At 42.3% G+C, this 24,846-nt stretch overlaps 1 protein-coding gene across 2 annotated transcripts; it reads right to left on the bottom strand.

Moving 5' to 3' along the window:
• Positions 1 to 307: 307 nt before the first annotated feature.
• On the bottom strand, positions 308 to 24,846 carry FOXG1 (forkhead box G1). Of its 2 annotated transcripts, XM_045059751.1 has the most exons (4): positions 18,916 to 24,846; positions 18,358 to 18,428; positions 10,599 to 10,744; positions 308 to 655 (listed from the first exon to the last, which is right to left on the bottom strand). In XM_045059751.1, exon 1 carries the CDS (start codon positions 24,598 to 24,600, stop codon positions 23,128 to 23,130), a length of 1,473 nt encoding a protein of 490 aa, XP_044915686.1. In that variant the 5' UTR covers positions 24,601 to 24,846; the 3' UTR covers positions 308 to 655; positions 10,599 to 10,744; positions 18,358 to 18,428; positions 18,916 to 23,127. The 2 variants fall into 2 exon arrangements, with proteins under 2 accessions (XP_044915686.1, XP_044915687.1); XM_045059752.1 differs by lacking the exon at positions 10,599 to 10,744.

Raw genomic sequence — 24,846 nt, 5'->3', positions numbered from 1 at the left:
TTCTGGAAGGAAGTATGGCCCAGAATTCATCAAAGCTGCCATACAATGGCAGGGAAAGGTGGTGCTATGCCAGTTGCTCCCCATCAGTGAAAAACTAAGCTTGTTCAGGCTTCATGCTGCCACCACGCCATGCACTTCAAGAGCAAAGTCTAGTGCCACCATCCTGGAGTTCTTTTTTCCAAAGAGGCAAATGCCAAGAAGAGCACTTTCCCACAAACAAGTATGTGGGAGATAGTAAAGGCAATAACAAAGTTGATTAACCCACCAGGGTGCTGCAAGACTAGAATGATTCAGTCACACAGAAACGAACAATTTTTACTCCTTTACTGTTGTTTCTTTTTTATCTGTGAGCCAGGGGGTGGGAAAGAGGGTCAAGAATTCAGACATGGGAAAGAGCTGGATGGACTTAGGAACTATTCTATTACTTTAGAGTCTGGAGACTCCTGTAGAAAGAGGTATTCCAAAAACAAAAACCAAGAAAAATGCTGAAGCAGCTTTCTCTGGAGATGCCTGGAGCCAGCTACTTTTCTTTGAGTTGGAGAACACATATTTGGAAACCTCGGATTGACAACAGCACACGGATGAGTAGATATGCTTTGATGTGTAGGGGGCTATCAGACTGTCAACCTCCATGGTACTGGCCAATGAGAAACCTCTGAAAAAAACAACATGAAGAGGACAAGAAAATAAGTGATCAATACAGAAAAGGCAAAACTTCTTCATAATAAGAGATAAATAGACAAATATAAAAATGAAGTTACAAAAGCAAAAACAGCTTTAAACGATATTAATACCAGACTTCTAATTTGTATAAGTGTTGTGGCGGTATCGAATGTTGTTACATTTACCAAATTTTATTTTTCCTAGAATTGATAATAAAATGAGGGGAATTCCATTAAAGTAAGCGTCGTCTGTGGTGTCATTGTAAAAGTTTGGTAAGATCTGAATACTCTAAACTATTTTGGTAAAGTAAAAACAAAAAAAAAAGAAGAAGAACATATGAAAAATTGTTGTGTATAATTGAGCATATGCAAAATTACCCTCCCCAAAAATTATGAACAAAGAAATTTAAAGAATTTGAAAGAAAAAAATGCCAAGAATAATTTTTCAAAAAAATGTGGCAGATCCTAAAATTCCAATTATCTTACTCTACTTTTAGCAACTGTAAAAGATAAGACACAGCATAAAAAACTCACCAACTATCATGGTTTCACTTGATTCTCCTTAACAGTTTCCTATAGTCAACAACAAACTGAACCATATCAGTGGACAGAAATCAGAACATAAAACTCTAAAAGAAAAAAAATATATATAGACACTCCAAAGAAAAAGCTGAAGAAAATAAAAATCTAATAAAACACCCAAAATAAGAGCTAATTACAGTCTGGCAGAACTAATGAATAAAAAAAAAAAAAATGAAAGCTTTATTACATCTCCATTACTACTGAATAGCAGCTTGAGGTGCTTGTACAAAAGCTGGGTTTGGGGGAACAATGACTTTAGGTTTGTGTTTCTTTTTCAAATACTATGACTTAATAGTATATGCATAATAAACAATGGACCATGAAGCTTTTCCTAAGACTCTCAACAATTATCTTCAAGAAAGAATCTCAAACTCAATTATAACCATGGAGGAAACTTTCATTTTTTAGAATAAGGTGTTAGTCCTATGTAGCTATACTCCAAGGGTCGCGATTTGACTAAAAAGTCATTATCAAGAGGCTCTACTTTAATCAAGTAACTGCAAATCTGATCCATGGTTTCCTTTTCTTTTTTTTAAGTGTATTTATGTATTTTGAATGAAAGAGAGACAGAGAATGCATGTGCTTACAAGTGGGGAGGGGCAGAGAGGGGAAGAGAGAGGATCCTAAGCAGACTCCAAGCATGAACTGTGAGATCATGACCTGGGCCAAGATCAAGAGTCAGACACTTAACCAACTGAACCACCCAGTTGTCTCTCAGGTTCCCTTTTCTAAAAAGGGGATATCAAAAAGAATAAAAAACCAGCCATACAATCTTTTCTTTAAATGTATGGGAAACACGGTACCCACGTATAGTTCACAATTTGATTGGGGCATTTGGTTTGTCTTGTCTACAATTAAATGGGGCAATACACAAAAATGAAAGCCCATTCAAACTTTTATATTTTCAATCAGCAAAAGAAGGTGCTCAGATCTCGTGAATTACCTGTCCTGTTTCATAGGTGGCACCTGTATTGCTGTTACACATCTGTGGAAGCACAATATCAGCCAACTGTTAATCAAGGATCACTTCCCTTCAAAGTGACTGATGATCCACTGTTAAAACAGCTTATAAAAATAACTTCTCCTTCGAAAAGGTGCTTCAGGGTTTTCAGACACATCTCACCATTCCTGCTAGCTTAATGCATGTTTGAAAGTTAATTTCTCATTAATATTTAAAGAAGAAATGGCTTCAGAACAAATTTTAAATGATCCATTATATTTTAGAAATAAAATATTATTGGCATTATTTTCATCTCGATTACAAGGAATAATAATGTCCAAGATTGGCTTTTAAAACTGTTAATGAGCCCTGGCAATGTGAAAAAGATATGGATTAGGTAGATGTAATGAGATATGATTAAAGGGTGCAGGCACTGAAGGGTGTTGGAGAAATTCTTTTCTGAAAGAGTATAATTAGTGTCTGATAAAAGTACTTAGTAGATAAGATTTTTGAAGAAGAAAGGTTACGATAAACACATACTTTATGACAAACCTGCTTAATTTTTCCCCTTTGGTTCCCTTACATACTCAATATTATGTTGAAGTTTCATACATAAATAATGTTTGTCAAATACTTCACGCAATTCTACCAGACAATTAGAGTGTTTTAATTGCCAGACACGGAGAGCAGAAAATGTGTTGAAACATCTTATTCCATTTTCAGTGTACATTTCTTTGTTGATTTATGTAATGTAGCTAATAATATGCAACCTACCCTAGTTTTAAACAAACAAATGAACTTCTAAAAAGCAAGCTTTCCATAAGTTGCTAAGCAACTCCAAAGGCACATTTTATCAATTTAATAAATAACATTTAGATGACAAATCCTTGAGGAAGATTTCTAACTCCGTTTTATAAAAAGTAAAAAATCCAAGCAGGTACCCTTCTGATTTTCCTATTTCTAAGGCTTCGGGGCTAGACAGAAGCACTGCCATTTTCAGAGGCACATTTGACTCACTAAACAAATAACATATTTTGTCATCTGAAATTGTTATGTAATAGAAGTTAGGTTCTGGGACTCATTGTGTAGTTTTCCAGAGTTAGAGCTCATGCTTCATTCCCATAACGGACGGTTTCTCAACATCAGCCCTATTGACACTTTGAACCAGATAATTCATTGCTGGGGGGCGGGGGGGGGGGCTCTCCCATGCTTCGTAAGGGGTTTAGCAGTATCTATCCCTGGTTTCTAGTTACCCATGCCAGTAGTGGCCCCCTAGTTGTTAAAACTAAAAATGTCTTCAGACATTGCCAAATGTGCCGGGGGTGGGGTGGGGGGGTGTCAAAATCACACCCAACTGAGACAGTCAAGAACCACCACAGCTGAATAATGAGTAAATATGTTGTAAGAAAGATATCTTGAGCTTAATTGGTGGTGAAGGCACCGTGATATTAGTTGCCATCAGTCAACACCTAATATCTCCTAGTGCCACCAACAATGAAGAATAAAGGGGTAAGAATGATTTCAGGGGTACTGTGGCTCTTGTTCCATTCAAGGCTCATTACTGACTTTATCATTTCACTGTAATTTCCATTGTATACAAATTGGGGGGGGAAGGGCCTAGCCATAACTCTGTCTCTCTAGTAATATCCCATTCCAGAACTGCATTAAACTCTTTTCTCCTACTCGTTCTCCCTCAATTTTCCCTATACTGGGTTGCTGGCTAGAATCATCCTAAACATAACTCTCAACTTTAATAATGCCACTCTCTGCTCATAGGGCCACAATAGGTCTGTATCACTTCTGTTACCAAATACAAACTCCTCTGCATGCTCAAGGTTTCCTACAAATTACCACCAAACTCCATCTCACCAAGTATCTTTCTTATTCCCCATTTATGCCACCTTTACCCCCACAAACGCAAACGGCTTGCATACCCCCATCTCACTATGTGACACAAAAAGGACAAATTCATTTCCGCCATGACTGTTTTCCTAATTAATCCTTCCTTAATTTCTTATCAGTATCATTATCCCTGTTAGAAGAATGACATGACTGCAAGTTAATATGTGAGGCAACTGTTTACTGAATGTCTTCAATACTCCAGACACTGAATATTGCATAGTAGCTATTTCTACCAATTTATGCTCACATTACTTATGCTCAACTAGATTGTAAGTTCCCAGAGGATAAGAACAGGTCTTATTTGTATCCCTCTGAGGCCTCTTAATAATGATGCTAATAAATACACTTTAAATTTGATTAGCAGTTATAACCTTTCAAATTACTTTCATGGTTATTAACTTATTGATTACATATTTTCACTACTTTATAGTCAATGAAAGTGGGACATTACTCTAGGGACTAGTCTATGGGTTACACAACTGGTGCTCACTAGAACATGCATTTAATATATGCTGACTGACTGCAGTCTCACAACTTCACAACTATAACATTTCTCTCCTGTTTCTAAAGCTCTTATGGCATTTAAAAACAAATGTTACTGTAAAGAACAACTACAGTTCAATGATGCAGGAGACACAATGCAGGAGTGAATCAAGGGTTAAACTATGACATAGCAGGAAAGCAAAAGATAAATTACTTAGCTACTGCCTCAAATTGGGTAGAAGAGATTAACTTCAGGGGCACCTGGGAGGCTCAGTTCGTGAAGCGACCCACTCTTGGTTTCGGGCTCAGGTTAGGATCTCCTGGTTCATGAGTTCGGATCCCTCATCAGGCTCTGTGCTGACAGCACGGAGCCTGCTTGGGATTCTCTCTCTCCCCCTCTTTCTCTGCCCCTCCCCTGCTCATGCTCCCTCTCTTGCTCTGTCTCTCTCCAAAATAAATAAATCAACTTAGAAAACAAAGAGATTGACTGTATAAGACCTTGACCTCTCACCGCAGAAAGTAAAACTTTAAAAAGAAAGCAGAATGGAAAGGAAGAGCTGCAGAAGGGTTGAAAATCCCCCAAATTCTAAAAATCACAGCATTTAAACTTCGTACATATGACTTGGTCCAAGAAAACATTTTCAACAAGTCTCCATTGATTTCCTTCCTTCCAAAATGTCTGTAAAAACCATTTATCTATCAAGCTCTCAACTGACTTCAACAAAACATCACAAGTCAGAGGTCAGCTGATTTCTGAGGCTACCCACTAACTCTAAGCACCGCGTGCCCAAAGAAACATTGTATTTATTCAGGAATTCTTTCAACATTTATGGCAGGCCTACTAAGTACAAAGACTGCCGTAGGCCCCGGCGTGGAAAAAAAAAAAAAAAAAAAAATGCCTAAGTCTTAGTTGCTGATGTGAATTTGTCCAGGGAACTCAGGGGTAGGTGATCTGAAAAGGCAAAAAAAAAAAAAAAAAAAAAATGGTTATCTTCAATGGGCCTTTTCTCTCCACCTCTAGCCCTCCTCCACTGCACTCCCCACCTCCTGCTAGGTTTAAGGAAGCAATGCAATGAAAGGAAGGGCGGAATTTAGAGAAACGACGGGAGCAAGCGAGGACCCCAGTAGCTACAGAAATATAGACAGGACAGCCCTCCAAAGATCCCTCAGCCACGTGACTGGCGGAAGTGCCCGGGTTGCGGAGGTTCAGGGCCCCACAGGGGGACCGGAAGTGCAGGCTCCGGTGTGCGCGGGGGAAACTGCCTTGAGCAGGGTTTGACCATAGAACCGAGGGCGTTCGAGAACGCTCCGGGGTTTCTCTGACCACAAGGTGCCATCCCATCATAGCAGCCTTTCTGCAAAATGGGGATTTTTTTTTTTTTTCGAGCTTTTCCGAAGAGGTTCCTAAAACGTGGCTGTAACCTTGGCGTGAGTTGCGCAGGGAAGGGGCCGCGCTCCCCTCCCCGCGTTTTTCTGGCCGAATCTGCGCCCCGCACCCCCCGTACGGGGAGGGGAACGGGCACTCGGCCTCGAGTCACGCGAGCGGCGTGGGGGATGCTGACCTGCCTGGCGCTTGCCGAGCGGCGCCCCCTTCCTGAGAGCGGAAGCCTGGAGTGGGAGGCGGGACGCGGTCCCGGCGGACGGGCGGTTGAAAAGCGGGCACTCTGGGGCACCGGGGCTCCGACGGGGGCCCTGAAGATGCGGGGGAGGGGGAAAGGGAGGAGCTTCGTTCTCGCCGCCCTCCTTCTCCGAGGCCCGGGCCGGGAGCGGCGGGGCTGGAGGTGACCCGGCCCAAAGCGCTCCGGCTCCGCGGACGTCCGGGCTCGGGCGGCGCCGTGCGGGCGGCTGAGGGAGCCTGGGGCGGGGGGGGGAGTGGGGAGTGAGTGCCCCACGGGGCTCTTTTCAAATTAAATTGTTAAGAATGACGTTGGCTCCAGGAGTTTTATTCAGAGGGTAGAAAAGAAGGTGGAAACTCTGAGTCTCAGTATGTCACCCCCCACCCACCCACCCACCCGGTCCCCGAATGGATTCTGAAGCTCTCAGCGTGGCCTGCCACTGCGGGAGCCGGAGGAAAGACCGCACCTGTCGTTTCCTCTCTCTCTCAAGCTCTCCCTCTCCCGCTCCCTCTTTCTCTCCCCTTGGACCGAATCGCCCCCGCCCCTACCTGCACCCCACGCGGTTCGTTGAACCATCTCAGGAGTCCCTTATACATTCCACACAACGACCGCAGCGTTCCACTTGACTTCATCTCAGCATTAGGCGACTAACACCAGAATAGGCTGGCCAGGGAGTTTCTTGCTGGTCTTAACATAATTGGAATGCACCAGCACTGTTTGTTCCCAAAGGCCGGAGAGGGAAAATGTTTCGACTTGGCGCTGAAGGTCAACCGATCTTCACAACTTGATTTGTAAGATCGCTTTTAAGCTCTCCTCAACCCAGTTTCACTGAGAATTCAGTCGTGAGAGGAAATAGCTTTTGAGATGAATTTTCTTCACATTAAACGCACGACTCCTCACTCTCTACTGTCTTTGAATGTCCAAAGGAGGAATGGAAGCTTCTAAGTTAATTTCCAAAGGTCTAGGGGCCCAGGGAAGCCCTAACCGCCCCCCCCCTCCCCTGCACTTCTTGCACCCTAACATCCTAGAATGGGGAGAAACTCTGGGATCTGTGGCTACAGAACCGAGAGGACCTTAACAAGTTATGGTTGTTGAAAGGGGGAGGAGGGATGGAGGAGAGAAATGGAAAGGAGAAAAAAAAAATAACATTTGTGTTCATTTACACATTTCCTGTGCGGAACAAAAAAGTCCCACCATCAGCAAAAGAAGTCTCTTCCTCCAAAATAGCAGCCAAAGAGGGAAAATTAGAATATGCATAAATTCCTTCATTTTCATTCGCACAGAGCATGATTTCCGGCAGATTTGTATTTAAACTGCTCGATTAATCCCAATTTCTGAACAGCATTTTACTTAGCATCTTCCCAAAACTCACCTAAAGAGTACTGCTCTCCTCCCACCACCCCATTTTGAATCCTCCCTCTTCCCTGTTCTCCAACTGTCAATGAGAATTTCATTGATAAGACTGTACCTTTATTTTTCCTGTCTGTTGTTTTCTTTTCAAAACTGGATTGATGCATGGGACTACACTTTAATACAAACTGGCTGCTGTCTGTGAGCCATAACTGCAGATGAGAACCTAGTGGAAAGGATATGTTTTTGAAGTGTGTACCTGAAAGAGACTAAACGTGATAGGACCAATAGACTTTTGCAGCTTCTCTCAGGGCATGGAATCCTTTCCTGTTCTACACAGGTCATATCCTTTCACCATTAGCAATAGTCAGGATGCTTGAACATGTCCTCCCCCAAACCTCCCTCTCTTGTTTCTCTCCATTTATAAGGAGCATGATAGACAATCACAACCCTCTTCAAAGGAATATTACTCTTCATAAATATTCAAAGTGTGTCAGTCCATTAAATCCCCCCACAGCCCATTTCTAAAATATTTGCTTTGCCACTGGTGCAACAGATCTGGCTGTATCTGCCTTGAAAAGTTCTTTGTTGGGGGAAAAAAAAAAAAAACTGTTAGCATCATTTGAAACCATTCCTTTCAAAATATCATCAGTTGACTTGGGCTTACCTCTCCTATCTTCGAAACTGTATATATTTCTTTTAATAGTAGGATGTTAATGTTTAAAGGAGGAAATGACTACATCTTGGTTTATTGAAAACCTATATAGATCGTAATTCCATTCATCCCTAAATTCCTTATTCTTGTACACTCCTAGACAGAAAGAAACCTTTATTTGCTTCTTAATACAGTCTAAGCAGAATGCAGTGGTTCTGGCTTTCCTTCATTGTTTACAGATCATAAATAAAACCCAACTATTGGTGGTCAAGAAGTTATAAATGCTAATAGTTGTTTAGTTCTTAGTTTTTATAAAAAATGAACATACATATTTGAACTACACGCAACATGGTATATATAACGTATATATATAAATGTATATGCATTTAAATATCTGGTTTATGTTGGTTAAAGAGTTTTCAAGATATCGGAATGTGGAAGCCTATTAATTTTGTTAAATAAGTGCATAAAGTGAGTGCGTGCAAATGTCTGCATGACTTTTACCACTCTGTAAAATAACTGCTTTTATTGTATTTTTACTTTCAGATATTCCCATTATAAAAGTATTAACTTAGTTTCTTTTAGTTAGGCATGTCTCCAATGACTCAGAGGCTCTCAGTTATATACAGGGAAAACCAAAGTGTTTGAAAATAAATTCTTAAAAGCCATACTTTGGCGATGTATACAACAGGATTGAGGGCCTTTTCACTGAAATATTGATTTCTTTTAATTTTCTTACTGAAGCAAATAACACTTGTCTCTGAATCACAGGAAAAATTTAAATAAAAATCCCAGTAACTGAGACTATTTTCCTTAAAATATGACTTGAATTAGAATTGGATTTTCTGTGGAAAACTCCAGTTTGACTTCAAGTTGCAGAGCTGTACTTCCAGAAGAGTTGGAGTGAACTTAGCAGTTACGGATTCTGATTAGTGCACGGAGAAAGCCTGGGGTACCACTGAAGAGCAGAGCGATACACAGCCAAAGTCGCCTTACTCCCGTTGCAGAGTAAGCATCACCCCAGTGAATTTATCCCTAGAAATGAAAGCCCCTCCTTCATTGCCGATTTTTAGTGACACAGTATTCTCGTGACCCGGAATATTTTCATACTTTTTAAAATGACAAGACCAGACAGACACGGAAAAGGATTGTTCAGCCTCCCTGCTGTGAAGGGTGAGGAGATAGATGCACACGGTACTACCAGCAGGGAAGCCGGCCCTTCTTTGCTGTCCCCTCCCTTTCTTCAACTACCGTTTGGTTTAGTTATGAACTGTGCATATACGTGAGGTTGAAGACAGTAACTAAAGAAAAAAAGTTTTCTAGAGGACAAAACTGGCGATTGACAGTTATGCTTTTCTTTTGTAACGTGTTTTTTTTTTTTTTTTTTAACAAGGCATGCAGATCTTGTTCTCATACATTTTCAGGGCTACGTTAATTTGCAGGGAAACAGAACAAAGCAAAAACATTGAACCACCACCCTTCCTTGCTCCCAAACTGTTCTTCTGTAACTGAGATCTGTTTCCATTTGGCCTTAGCTGCTGGGCTGCTAAGGAATTTCTCTCTCAGTCTCTGCTTTCCTGTCCTATAACCCACCCTTCATCTCCTAACCAGCTTTCTTTCCCCTCCACGAATGAAGGCAATTATCAAACAACCTGCTTTAACCCCAACATCTGCCTGACAAACACTTAAGTCTCATTCCCTCCAAACCCGATTTTTTTTTTCCTTTCATTTCCTTTTTCTTGAGGCTGGGGGAGCAACTGGGACTTAGGAGACAGGGAGAACATTTGGCTGAGAGGAGAGTTAGATTCCTGCAGGTACAAACTCACGGGCAGATTCTTTACAGCCTAGACTCAGGACCTGGTGGTAGCTGTTCTTGCCCGTTGAACGGTGAACCTTGGCAGGTTTACAGTTGGCAAAAGCACCTGTACCTACCTCCTCCGTGGGGGACAGGCTTAGTTTACTAGCCCGATAACCACTGGTTACTAACATCTTCAACCTGGTCTCCTTTCACTTCTACTTCCCTCACTTTATTGTCCCCTTTCTGTCCCTTCAGCCCCAAGGAGTCAAAAGAGTTCATCAGGGGGGACCTAATTCCTAATTTTTGTGTCTTGCCCTTTGGGCTGAGTTCCTCAGGGCCAGTGTTCTCCTTAGACTCAGTTACTTTGTCCTTCTCAAACTCCTCAGCTCTGTAAACATGATTCCCCAATATGACAACTTGCCCATTTATCAGCTTAACTCCAGTCTGGAGGCACCAGGTCTTTCTACCCAAGAATCCCTTCACATGTCTGCCTCTGTTCCCAGTCTCCATCCCCGACTGATTTACTTGGGAATGGTGTCCAAGGGAGACCTGCCTATAGGAACGAGGAGGAATGGGTACGAAAGTACTTAGAGCTATTAAAAAGACCTACCATATTAGACCAAGGGAGTCTTTATTAGGAATACTTGAGTTGGGCCGGAATGGATCGTCCATCTAACCAGTGAAACAAGAAATCAGAGGAATGCCCGACTGCAGCCATGAAACACATTTCAGACTGAAATGGATTCCATCTTCATCCTGTCGACCAGAGAGATTATTTTAAAATTGGTTCTGCTATTATTGTTTGCCTTATTATTATTAACATTTTATTTCTGTCATTATTGCTGCAGTGTATGTTATTTTATTTTTGTTGTTGTTGCAGCTATTATACTATTCAACAGAAGTTTAGAAAGATTAGTCAGATTAATTAGTTTATTGGTAATTTAAAGCTGAAAACTGGTAATTAAGCCAAAAAACTAAAAATGATCAGGGATGATTCATAGCAATGTAGGATTTGGGAGGAAGAGAAGCTAAATTTTGGATATAAAATTTGGCAGCTGTGAAATAAACAGGACTTGGGGATCAGAAATATGATAATTGAAATATTCTTAGTCACTCAACCTCTCCCCCCTCCTCCAAATCCAGCTCAGATCATTCTGTGATTTGCTTGATAGAGGAAAAATACTATATTTGCTTTTGTTGACAGAGAACAAAGACCCCATGCTTATTCTTCATGTGATTTGCATTTGCACGTGGATTTCCTTGCTGAGGACCATCCAAATGCCTAAGCTCACTCCCCTCCAAGTTTGCCTCTCTTTGCTCTTGTTATGCACCTCACTGAAGAGGGTGCATCATATAAGACAGGTATACAATTTCAGCCCTCTCCACAGACAGATTCCATGGAATATAAATTCAATAATGCAATTCTCTCCACAACAAGCTCTCTGCTCTCTTTCAAATATAATTAATGTTTTGATAGTGTAGTTCTTTAACTACATATATACACACAAAAACAGACGCACCCTCTAGCTTCACTGTTTGTGCATTTAAAACAGAAATGGATGTGGCTCTTTCAGTGACTCCTAAAATTCCTCAACTCAGTCAGCCCACAGAGAAGAAATCTGTTTAGGTAATAACTGCACAGTCTGTTGTGTGCCCAGAAATATTTAAAACAATAAAAAATGCAAGCCCCTAGTTTTTGATAGTCATTTTTTGTCAAATTTCCTAGAAAATAAAGGATACTCTGAATTGATTTTCGGAAACAGACATTCACTAGATAACAGTCAAAATCAACAAAAACACTGTCCTAAACTACTGGTTGTCTTTTCCAAGTTTTGATGATGGAAATACCTTCTATTTTATCCAACTGGTGTGAAATTAACACAGGTATATAAAAACTAGCAACTATAATGGACAAAACTACAATAACTTCTATAGAAATGGCTTACTCCATCCAACACCCCAGGTACATGTTTTAGGCTGATTCTTTCATTTAATTGCCGTCAGTTGTATATTAACATATTCACATGTGAAGTAGGTGGTCAGAAAGGAAGGTATGTAGATATGTAGATGACAACGTGACTAGCGGGAGTTAAGTGAGCGGGTGCTGCTGAATTTCCATCCTCAAGCGTACCATATCCCTAACATTTCATTTCTACAAGCCGATTACAATTCTGAGGACACATAACCTTTCAGACTGTAGGACATGATATATTTGCAGTCTTTAATAAGGAAGAATACATACGCTATAATACTTAATCCAATGAAAATACAAACCTTAATCTTCCTATATTGTTACCGAGTTAAAGAAGCTGGTTATTTGGAACTAATACACTGATTTCCAAGCATCTTGGCCATTTTGTTTGACTCCTGGATGTATACCAGGGGCTGTCAGGGGAAGCATTTTACACATTTCTCTTCACAAAATTTTTAGAGAGGATATGTAAAAGGGATTTCTTTCACATCTTTTGAGATTTAGCTTTTGTACTCTTCACGTAGTATTGGGGGTTTGGAATTGTGAAAGAAGATAAAAGAATGAACAAGGAAAGGAGAACGTGTGGCTGATTCCAAGTAGTTCTTTTAACTGGATGGGAAAGAAACAAAAATATTTCCCCAGGGCAGTGGTGCAAAGAAAGGGAAGAGTGTGTGATCCCTCAAGAGCTCACTTGTGCTTTTTGTTATTGTTTTAGGTGGTGGCCCATCAGGGTTCCTTTCCCATTACTTTCCTCCAAACTGTTTTCCTTGAGAGCATAAATGTGGAAACTACTTATCCCTTCATTCTCTCACAGGCCAATATATAAACAGCAAATATTTTAGTTAAATATTCAATAGAAAAAGTTTTCACAGGTTCAGAGATTCAGTCTTAGTACAGAACCAAATTACCAATCCCACTTGGTTAGATAACAGTTAATTTGAAATATGCTTGTAGTGAGCTACAAAGTTTTTTTTATATATGTAAGGTTTTTTACAGTATTGATCAGCAATGACACGTGAGCTATCAAAAAGAAATCCTCCCTCAGACTTCTTATATTTGTTCTGATTTCTTCTTCCTTTCCCCTTTTGGTTTGTTTTTGAAGCAATGACAGGACTGCTTCTCTGACTCTCAAATGAGGTTTCCTTTGGCTCAGATTAATATTAAAGAAGATCACATACACGGTTGGAAAATATTGTTATTTTTCTTTAATGGGGAAAATTGGACTCCCGCGTGTCAGATCTGTGGTTTTCCGAAGGGCAGTGGAAATGGTACTGACATCACTTTGCACTTTAACAATCGGATTTGGTCAGGGTACAAGTTGTTTGTTTAACCCGACAGCTCGGTGCACTCCGTCGCACGCTTTGCACACTCATTAAAACGATTATTCACGACCTGTCGAGTGTTTTCGGGTTCATTCACAGGAAAGGCTTGGAGCAAGCGAGAGCAATTCAAGTCAACACTGTCCACTACCCCGTGCACGTGAGGACGAGCTGGTGCGTGCGTAAAAAGACGGAGGGAGGGGTGGGTGAGCACGCCTTAGCTATAAGTCCTGTTCATCCGATGCTCTGGAATCTCAATCTCGAAAGAATGCCAAGAGTGCTTGGTCTTAAAAAGGCTATGTCGCCGTGTTAACTTCAAGGGCTTGGCAAAGGACAGAAACATAAAATAAACCAAATAAACAAACTCAAATCTCTCTTTCCACTCCTCCTTTCAACCTTCTGCAAAGCTTGAGGTCCCCAGGCTCGCCCACCTTCTGCCTGCAGCCGCTGGACTGCCAGGCTCCACCTCTCACATCGCGGAAGCTACAGATAAGTAGTTTCAGGAAAATTCGCCAGGGTGAAGAGATTAAGTCCCTTTCCATCTCCCAAGGCCCTTTCGTTCTCAAGAAAGAACTCGGTTACTTTTACTCTCTATCTTCCTCTCAAATACTGGAGGGGGTGGCAGGAGTGGGGGGTGCAAGAAACGAATAATATGACTGTTAACCATATTTGGTAGGTGTATTCCAAATTACTAGGAAAAGAAGATTGGTTGTCCAAATTGCAAGCAAAATCCTATAAAATGAGGAGTAGATAGCCCTGGATAAATAAGGCTACTCCCCCCCCCCCAATTTCCAAGTCATCTTTCAACATTTTGTGTTGATGAGAATAAGAACAAACACGAATGCATCTCAATCTCCCACAATTGTCTTGTACCTACAAAAGACACACCCCACCCGTGATCTTTAGTTGCTGCATTTGCTCAAATGAGACGTGATATATAACAATCACATGTGAGCTATTAGTTCAAGAGAAATGCCTATATTCCTAAGGTATAATCACACATAACACTAAATGATAGAATATATGAGTGTATATATGCATTTAATATATACCGAAGAACTCTGGAATATCATGAGTAAGCCCCTCCAATAACTTAAAGTTAATAGATATTTTTAAACAATACCATTTCTTTATTCAAATCCTGCTGCTCCTTGATTTTTCATCTACATCCTTAGTAAACCCAGCGGCCACCTTATTGTTATGAGAAAAACCGAGTCGTGCCAACAGAAAAAAGACGAGGCTCATTCATCGGTTTCACTCTATCATATCTGACATCATAAAATCATCTGTTTTTCCATTTTACTGAAAGATATCAATGCAATATGTGAAGAGGGGAGGAGAATGGACGTGTTCTGGTAGCGTGAGGTTTTAATCAGAAACAGGTTTCTCATCGCTAAAAAGCAAGTACGCATAAGAAATTTTGTAAACTCTTTGGGTTGCCATAATTCACTATGAAGTTTGCTTAAAATCGATCTGTCAAATGTGTTTCCTAGGTAAGCTGTTTCATTAAAACCAACCTGCAAAAATAATCAAGAGGCAGATGCTGAAATATGTAGGTAAATAACTGAAAATCTCTGCATAAATAAACACAAATCAATGCAGTCATAGACAACACTATCGATGTAGGAATGATCGATTTTAGCCTTCCAACCTGCAATCAGAGCTTGCAACATATAATTAAAAGTAAAATTCTCAACTCTACTACTCTTACTATTGCTACTACTATTACTACTCCTGGAAAAAAAATAAATAAATAAACAAGTCCTGCTGCCAGTTCTATCAGATTCTACTTTATTCCATCTAGAGTACGAGTATTTCTGAAGGTGTGGAAGAAGTACTCCACTTTTTCTAAGAAGGCTCGGTCACACTTTAAAACTACATTATTAATGATAAAAGTATCGAATAATAAAATTACTTCCTTGTTCTTGCTCTGCAGTTTTCAACCTTTATAATAGCCTCTTGTTATTCATTCCGCACATTTTAATAGGCAAAACACAGTAGTGCTTATTATTTTACAAGTGCTTATTTTTCCAACTACTGTGATACTTTTGGGTTTAAAGATTCTTTGGGCCTGTTGTTAAAACAAATAAGAAAAATTTAATTTCCTCAATATACTCGGAGGCTCTCACACCTATGCCTGTATATATAAGCAATCTGAAACAAGAAAGGGGAAAAAGCATCTGCGTTATTCCAAAATTGTTTCATACAATGATTGCAAAACAGTGTCTGACTCAAAGAAATAAATATGCCTTGGATTTCTAGAAATTCACATCTAGAATGGCTCAGATTTTGCTTAACGCTAAATTTCCTTTTTGAGACTATTTATCCTTGGAGGGCAGAATTCATTTAGATTAGCAAGAACCAGTGTATGATGATGATTTTGAGTATTTAGGTTCTATAGAGTAATGAAAATACGGCGTTCATATTTTTCTCTTAATCAACAAAGATGCTTATTTACATTCATTCTTGAATTAGTGTTGCCCTTCTAGAGCACAGGCCTTTAAAAGAATTTCTTAGTTATGAAATTCAGCTTCTTTGAAAGTGATTTTTCTTACATAATAGCAGCAAAATATGGGTGTTGATTATATTACTATGTGATCAAGGATTCTCTGACTCCTCTCCTTCCCATCCAGGGGCAACCAGACCCAAATGGAAAATATCATCAGTTATTGTTTAGGGCTAATTTAACAGATAATTTAACTTCAAACAACAATGATCAGGTCATTAAATTTCAGAGCAGTGAGAAAATGAAAGGGCTGAGAAACAACTCTCTCTAACTCCACTACAGTTTTTGGTCCTTCTGCCCAATCAATGAAATCAACAACGTCTTGCCATACGGACTGACGGACTGACCGGAGGTGGAGTAAGATAGGTTTGCACCTTAAACCTATTCTGATTCAAAGAATGAGACACTAAGGGGAGCAGAACGGGGGGCGGGGGGGGGGGGGGGCGGAAATAAAACTGAAGAAGACAACCCCAATTCAGGGAGTGCTAGCCGTGTAGGAAAATTCAACCTAAGGCGAAAATGAATACCCAAACACGTCTGGCAACGGAAGACTTTCTTTCATTCGGATACAAATCTCCAAATCTCGCAAAGTGCAAAGTGCTTTCCTCCCGTGCAGCTTTCCTGCGAGGCCAAAGACCGGGGAGAGGACTATAGGTGTTAAGCAACAGACCCCCCCAAAGGTCGTGGGACGTTTTAGCTCCCCTCCCACCCCCACAGCCATAATTTTGAGAGTTATTTGATATTATTTTAAATGCCTTTTCTGATCACAACAGTTTCGCGATTTCTGCCTACCTCAAGTTTTGACAGAGGGCCAGGTGAGGTTGGCGTTAAAGCACCGAAATTGAGTCTTATGGGGTTTGGGGGGCAGTCGGAAGTGGACGAGCTCTATTCTGCCTGTCCTTTTCTTCCCGTCCTCTTTCCAAGGCTGAAGATCACCGCCAGAGAATCTTCCGCACACTTGGGATGCCCTCTGTCCACCCAACCCCTGCCTCCCTCTCTCCAACCCAGGACCACCCTTAGTGTCACGGGAACTCCTATCCCCAGGCTAGCTCTTTTCCTTTAAGAACCCTTCACCTTGGACCGCAGGCTTGGACAGAAGGGAAAATGGGGTAGACAGCGAAATAGAAGAGGAGTAGGGAGTGGAGAAGAGAAAAGATGTCTATTACAAAGAAAACAGTTTTATCAACTAGCAGATACGTGCTGAGATCTGAAACCGCACCAGGTAAACAAAAAGAAACAACTTTGAGGGGGAAAGGGGGTGGGGAGGGAGGGACAAGAATAAAGAGAGAAAAGGTGGGGAAGCGCGCCAGCCAAGGCTGTGGAGTCGATTTCCCTGGCACCAGCCTGTGTGAGCTACCAGACTCCCAGCTCTCCTTGTCCTGGGCAAGAGCGCCCTCACCTTGTTGCTCCCCGCTCAGCGTCGGGCTTCCCCTCCGCCGGAATCGCGGCCGCCGCCACTCCCCGAAGCGCCTCTCCTCCCCGGCTACCGGCCGCCAGCGCCGCCCGGACTCAGCAGCCTAGAGCGCTTTGCTTCTCGATTCCGAAGCCCGAGACGACCACGCCGCTGGGTCCCTGCCGCGACTGCTTCTACTCCCGCCACCGCGCCCTTCTCCGACTTCAGCCGGGGGTCCCGGAGGCGCGGGGAAGGCAAGTAGGAAGCCGCGGCCAGGGCCCCGGATTCGCGGCGAAGGAAGCCAACCTGTGTCTGGCGCGCTCGCAGGCACTCTCGGGACAGCCGGGCTCTCGAGCCTACGCGGCCGTCTCCTAAGTGTGCATTAAGAATCAATTATTTGCCTGAGATTCCCAAAGCCGGGAACTGGGATATTCCCCGCAGGGACCAAGTCAAGCCCAGAACGGTGCTCTTTTCCTTCGTCCTTCGAACGGGCGGAGGGGACGCCTCCCACCCCCGGCCCGCCGCTCAGTACCTGAAGCAGCTCCGCTAAATCCCGCGGGGACCCTCGCCTGACCCAGGCCAAGGAGCTGGGGGCGGAGGGCCAGATCTGGGAGAGCTTGGCAAAGTTAGTGTGAAAATAGGGGGAGGAGGGGCGATCTACCAAAAAAACAAGGGGAAGGGGGTGGAGAAGAAGAAGAAGAAAAGAAAAAAGAACTTTAGAATTAGGCAAGTCCTTGGCTTTGGAGCAAAGAGCTTTGTCTCAAATAGGGAGAACAAATAACCTAGGAGTTTGAACGTTAAGAAAGGTCCGTTAGGGTATTCTCGAAGCTGCGGCAAGACTCAGAAATCCTATCTCCACGATTTGAACTACTCTGCACTTTGGGACCGATTTCAGGCTCCCACTACCCCTCCCCTCCCTATAAATTCGCCTCGTTTTCTCTTCATCCCTCTTTGCCACGTCTTCATCCTCTTTACTTAGGGATCCTTGGTGACTTTCTGCCGACGTGGAAAAACCATGCATTCTCTCAGCTACTTCTGTTGATAGCGCGCCCGCTAAGGAAATCTTTTACAAGAAAAGAGGAGGAGCACTTTAGCCCCCGACCTCAAAGTCGCGGTTTAAGCGTTAGTCAAAAGCAGTCTGGCATAGCTCTCCTCCCTCCGAAAAGCACTTGCACTTACCAATCTTGGGGTAAGAGCGTCCCAGTCCTTAAATCTTTTTCTTCAGCATCCTTCGGCCAACACCAGGCAGTCTTAGGTTAAGGGGGAAAAAAAAAAATAGAAATCGGAAGGGAGAAAAGAGACTCAAACATAGCAATACATCATATATTCCCCGGAACCACCTTGGCCTACATCCTCAGGACAAGGTCTGGGCGAACTGACCGCTGGAGTGGGGAAAAGGTCGGTTTGGGGGCCAAAAACTAAGAGGTGGATTATTTCAACTGCTGGTGGTTGGGGGGAGGGGAGGCCCTAGAGGGAGGGAAGGGAAAGGGGGATGATTGGAATGAGAACACGCAAAACAAAAACACGGAACAGAAAATCTAGAATGAAAGCGCCTTTGAACTCTTACAGGTAGGTAGTTCTTAGGGAGAGTGCAGACGTGTGTACGCGCGAAAGGAAAATCTAGATGACCCCTATTCTTTCCATATCTCCAGGATCTGGCCTCAATTGGCTTCAAGTAGCGAGAGAAAAAAAAAAAAAAAAAAAAGAGGGGAAAATCTTAATTCAAGTTTCACCTACCCTGCTTGGTGGAATGGCTGCGCAGATTTTCACGCTGGAGAGTTCCATCTGTCTGGCAGAAGCTGCAGTGGTGTTGGGGGCAGGTTATCTGGTGAAGTAGGAATGTACAGGAACCCCGCCCTCCAGGCACAGTTACACAACCCCAGCAACCCGTCTCAGCCAGCTCTAAAACCTCTAATGATCTTCACCTTCACCCTTTGTTAGCCTATTTCTCCAACAGGCGTTTACTTCCAAACACAACTAGCCACTTCAGCTATTTATAAAATTAGTTTCTCAAAAACAAAATTATTTCAACACAAATTCCTCAACAATGTTGGAGGAAACACAGTTTTTAAAAACCACATTTATATATTTAGCGCTCTAAATATATTTGATTTATCCACCTATTTGGGTGAAATATCCACCAACTTAAATATATACAACTATACCAATATGCTACATGACTCATTTTCTTTTTGTCTCTCTACACTTGATTTTATGCAAGTCATATAAACCACACGAAATCTTCCATGGCCATAAAAGATACTTGTGCTCAATCTTGCTGGTTCTGGACTTCATGTTCACTTGATTCCCAATTTTGTAACAAGCTGAAGAAACATATTTGGAAGAATTCTCTCCCTGCTCTATTTTAAATCCTTTTCTCAATGCTTTATGTATTAATGATTTGTATTAACTTTATACCAGACAAATTCAAGCAAAATATCTGAAACTTGGAGATAAACTGCAATTTGGGGTTTCGAGTTTTAAGTTATGATCATTTTCAGTTCCAAAATCTCAAAAGGAGCAACCTTCATCTCATTAAAAATAATTGTAAGTCTAAAGAAGAAAAGCTTCAAAAAGTTTTGAAGTGTTTTTCTGGCATAAGCCAATTTTAACTGGCAAAGGTTGGTGACAACAAATATCAACACAATATTACAACCAACTTTTTGCAAAAAAAAAAATCTATTAAATGACATGCTAGAATACTGTATGCTTTTGAAAAAGATAAATTGAGAGATGATAGGACAGACGGAGATAAATGAAATGTTCATACTGGGCTTCAGGAGGCCTTCACAAATTTCTCTCTCTGTATATCCCCCTCCCTATCTTGTAAACGTATTCAACAAGCTATTCTTCTAGTCACATCCATTATATATGTAACTTGGAGATGTATCCGAATAGAACTTCCACTCCAGTCCTTAGCTCCTATGAGTTCAAAGAAGTCAATTTTATGCTTGACCTCAAAATGAAAAGTTTGCCATTGAAATTCTATTTCTCAATCATGCAAATGAACATTTATCACAAATAAGTATACTTATTTAATATGGCCAGAAGAAAAAAAAAACAAAAACTCTCGTGGAGGAACTTTTCTATGTCTATGTCCCTTTGCCTCAATAGAAGAATTCAACTTTCTTTTTAACTTTTGATAGGCCAAAGACTATTTCTTCTGTGCCAGTACATTCTCACTTCCACAAATAAAATCCATGGTAAAAGCAAACAATACATCATCACCTTTTTCAGTCTAAACACATGCTTTTCTTTGAGCTGTTTTGGTTCACAAATATGTAAGGGGGATTTCCCTTGCCTAACCTCATTCACTTGGACTCTACTACTATTTTTGATATCAGCCACAAATTTGGTTTCTAAAACAATTTATTTGTGGAATTTTCTTTCATGCTTCATTCTGAAGAAATGTTACATTTCAAGAAAGTTGGACCTCTGGTGAAACTGCTCTCATAACTAAGAAAATAAAATCATGTCCAGTCTGCTTTAAGGAGATAATTAAACTAGCTGTCTTGGTCTATTTTAGTCGATTTCCCATTTGTGTATATTTGGTTCCAGATCTTTTAATTTTCCTGGACTTTAACTTTCTTTCTTAAATAGCATTTCTTTCTCCTTTCTTTTTGGTAGTGGGAGATGCTCCTGCCCCCACTAAAGATCCTCTTTCCCTTTCTTCTTTCTCTCCCTCTGTCTCTCCCTTCCACAACCCACCCATCCCTATGCCCTAATATTAACTATTCTGCATTCCTATTTCAATCTATTTGAGTCAGCTTGCTTCTCTCCTAGGCTTTTTTTTTTTTTTTTTCCTTCTTCTTCTTTTTCCCTGAGCAACTCTCTAAGTGTTTGCCGATAACATCTTGGGGACAGATTATTTTTCATTGGGCCCATTGTAAGAAGTAGCCAGCTTATTGCATTACTGCAGAACACATTTCAGACTATACAATTGTAACAAATGAACAACTTGTCCTCCACAGACTCTCCACAGGATCCAATTAGTTACTAAATCTTTTACTTAGGTTTTCTAATTATTTTCTGGAGTCATAGCAATTGGGATACTGAAACAATTCAAAAAATGTTTTCATTTTTGTTTCAGATTGATATATATGCATATATGCATGCATATGTATATTGTAAGTTAAAACAAAATTATGACTGCAAGCAAAAGGAACAAATCTCTAGATTAAATTATACAGACATATTTAAAAGGGAATCAAATAAATACCTCTATGTTGTAAAAATGAAAGAAAAGGAGAGAGAGGCATTTTACGTCTTCTGAACATCTAGAATTTTAAGTTGTTATAATTAAAAATAAAATATAAACATTGATCTGCAAGTCATTACAACAGGTGATCACTTCAGCAAATCTATATTGCAACTTCAGCACATCTTTATTAGAACTCTTTCATTGTGGGTAAACAGCCACAAAAATAAATGCTGACTTAGAAAGTATAAATACAAATATTTAAACAAAAATATTTGCAGCATTCATAGCGCAAATTGTACCTGAACTGAAGGGCTCTGTGTGTCTATATATATATTACATATGTGTGCATTATATTTACTTCTATCTAGCCATATACATATATTTACTTATAATTTGCCAAATGCTATAAACAAGATACCTGAAACAAAATATATAAAAAGTAAGCATTCTATCAACTGATTTGAAAATAAACACAAGGTAAATAGCTATGCACATAAAAGTAAATCATTGGTTGTTTTTTCTTTTTTTTGCTGTATATCTACAGAAACTTGAAGATTATCAGCTGCAAAGCCTATACTTTCTTTAAAGCTAGTGTTTATTAAATAGGCCTGCTCCTTGTAAAATTTGATTCCACAATGGGAAAAAATACTATTTTCATTTTTAAAGTCTCGGTTCAAATGAAAGGAGCAGTTAAATTTTAGGTGGCTGAAAAAGCCTTTTGAATTCCCTAGAACTTTAATGGTCTTTTAAAAATTAGCTCTACTTAATAAAAGAGACAAAAGTATCAAGATATATATGAATTTAGCCTATTTTTTATTTCTGTGTGTTCATAGTAAACATTTTTGTAAGTGACAAACACGGGCATATGACCACAGTATCACAATCAAGAAATTTTAAGACAACATTAACAATCACTCAAATTGATGCGGCATTTGCGCAACACAGGTTACATATTTGCAAGGTTTTACCTATAAGTACAATAGGTATTAACATTTCACTACATTTAGAAAAAATAAAAGTGACCTGTTAGTGACCACATACATCAAAATATACACAACACAAACTGAAGGCAATCATTAATTTTGTCCCCTTCCGATTCATTTGAATGGGCAGTGCTGCCAACTGAAACAACTTTCCTTTTTTTTTTTGTTTTTTTTGTTTTTTTTTTTTGCTTTGTTTTTTAATACTTAGCATACCAAGTGCATTTTAGAACCCAATCTTTGGTCTAAAAGTAAACAAAAGAAAAAAAAACAGTTTTTTAAAGAAAAGGACAAAACAATAAATGGCCAAAATAATTTCTTGGGCACCTTTACTACGAATGCTTCTTAAATACAAATTACAGTTTAACATTTTAAAACTCTCCCCATAATTTAGGTTGTTCTCAAGGTCTGCGTCCACCATAAAGATCCATGATAACTTATAATACTGCACACATGGAAATCTGGCGGCTCTTAGAGATAGACTTGTCAGGTTTGAATGAAATGGCAAAGCAGTCACTATTTAGATACACATTCTACTATAATTTTGACTTCCAAACCTTATATTCTACAATGTATTCTCCCCACATTGCACCTCGCTGACACTCCACACCTTGTTAGAATAATAAACAATCCTAAAGACTGAACAAACGTACAGAAATGGGGGGGGGGGGTGGGGGCTTAATAAAAAATACCTGGACTTATTTTTTAATTATCATTTACAATGCAAATGTGTGTAAAACGTTCACTTACAGTCTGGTCCCAGGGATGTTAATGTATTAAAGGGTTGGAAGAAGACCCCTGATTTTGATGTGTGAAATAATCAGACAGTCCCCCGGACAGTCCCGTCGTGAAACTTGGCAAAGAGGGTCTTAAAGACTCACAGGGCAGGGTCGAGGGGGCCTGCGGAGATGTGGAGGACGACGCGGCCCGGGCGCTCATGGACGTGCTGCTCTGCGAAGTCATTGACGGGTGCGGGACGTGGGGGAAAAAGTAACTGGTCTGGCCCGCGAGCAGGTTGACGGAGCAAGGGTTGAGGGAGTAGGTCCCGGAGCAGGGCACCGACAGGCCGCAGGGCACCGAGGCAGCGAGGGCGGCGGCCGTGAGGTGGTGCGTGGCGTACGGGATCTCCCCGTTGACCAGCCGGTCCACGCTCAGGCCGTTGGCCGTGGAGAACGAGTGGTTGTTGCCCAGCGAGTTCTGAGTCAACACGGAGCTGTAGGGCATGGGGTGGCTGGGGTAGGCCGACGTGGTGCCATTGTAACTCAAAGTGCTGCTGGCGCGGGGGTGGTGCAGGGACAGGAAGGGCGACATGGGCCAGTAGAGGGAGCCGGCGCGGTCCATGAAGGTGAGGCCGGTGGAGGTGAGGCGCGCCCCGCGCTTGAAGGCCAGCTTGGCCCGCGACGTGGTGGAGCGGCGCCGCAGCTTGCCCGTGGTGCCGCCGATGAACACGTCGTCGCTCGACGGGTCCAGCATCCAGTAGTTGCCCTTGCCCGGGTCGTCGTAGTGGCGGGGCACCTTCACGAAGCACTTGTTGAGGGACAGGTTGTGGCGGATGGAGTTCTGCCAGCCCTGCTTGTTCTCGCGGTAGTAGGGGAAGTTCTTCATGATGAACTCGTAGATGCCGTTGAGCGTGAGCCGCTTCTCCGGGCTCTGCCGGATGGCCATCATGATGAGCGCGTTGTAGCTGAACGGCGGCTTCTCGTACTTGCCGTTCTTCTTCTCGCCCTCCTTGCCCCCCTCCCCGTCCTTGCCGCCCTCGCCCGCCCCCTTCTTCTCCTCCCCCCCGGCGCCGGCGCCCTTCTCCTTCTCGTCCGGCCCGACGGGCGCCAGCTCCCCGGGCCCGCCGCCCGGCTCGCCCTTGCCGCCCAGCCCGTCCGCTTTGGCCCCGTCCAGGGCGGCGGCCGGCGGCGGCGGCGGCGGCGGCGGCGGGAGCAGCAGCTGCTGGGGGCCCTTGTCGTCGTCGGCTGCCGGGGCGCCCCGCGCCTGGGGGGGCTGCGGTGCCTGGGGCGGCGGCGGCGGCGGCGGCGGCTGCTGCTGCGGCGGCGGCGGTTGCGGGGCGGGCGGCGGCGGGTGGTGGTGGTGATGGTGGTGATGGTGGTGGTGCTGGGGGTGGTGGCTGTTGTGGTGGCCGTGGCTCGCGTGGTGGTTGTCGTTCTGGACCGCCTCTGGCACCAGGCTGTTGATGCTGAACGAGGACTTGGGGATCATTTTCACCTCTTTCCTATCTCCCATGTCCAGCATCACCCAGTCGTCGGGGGGGAAACGGCGGCGGCGGCGGCGCGGGAGCGGGAGCGGGACAGCGGCGCGGCGGGCGGCTGCGACCGGTGGGTGCCGAGCGGGGCGCGGGCGGCGCGGGCGGCGGCGGTGGCACTGAGCGCTCCGGCAGCAGCGCAGTTGGACCGCAGGCTCCGGCGCTGGCAAGTCATGTAGCAAAAGCAGCAACCACCCCTCAGGAATTAGAAGAAAAAAAAAAAAAAAAAAAAAAAA

The sequence above is a fragment of the Felis catus genome, chromosome B3, assembly GCF_018350175.1.
Source record: "Felis catus isolate Fca126 chromosome B3, F.catus_Fca126_mat1.0, whole genome shotgun sequence".
Lineage (NCBI taxonomy): Eukaryota > Metazoa > Chordata > Mammalia > Carnivora > Felidae > Felis > Felis catus.
This window is presented reverse-complemented; position numbering and strand designations above follow the sequence as displayed.

Bases quoted from the DNA above. Each gene is read 5' to 3' on its own strand.
- FOXG1 (XM_045059751.1), bottom strand. From the start codon at position 24,600: ATGCTGGACATGGGAGATAGGAAAGAGGTGAAAATGATCCCCAAGTCC.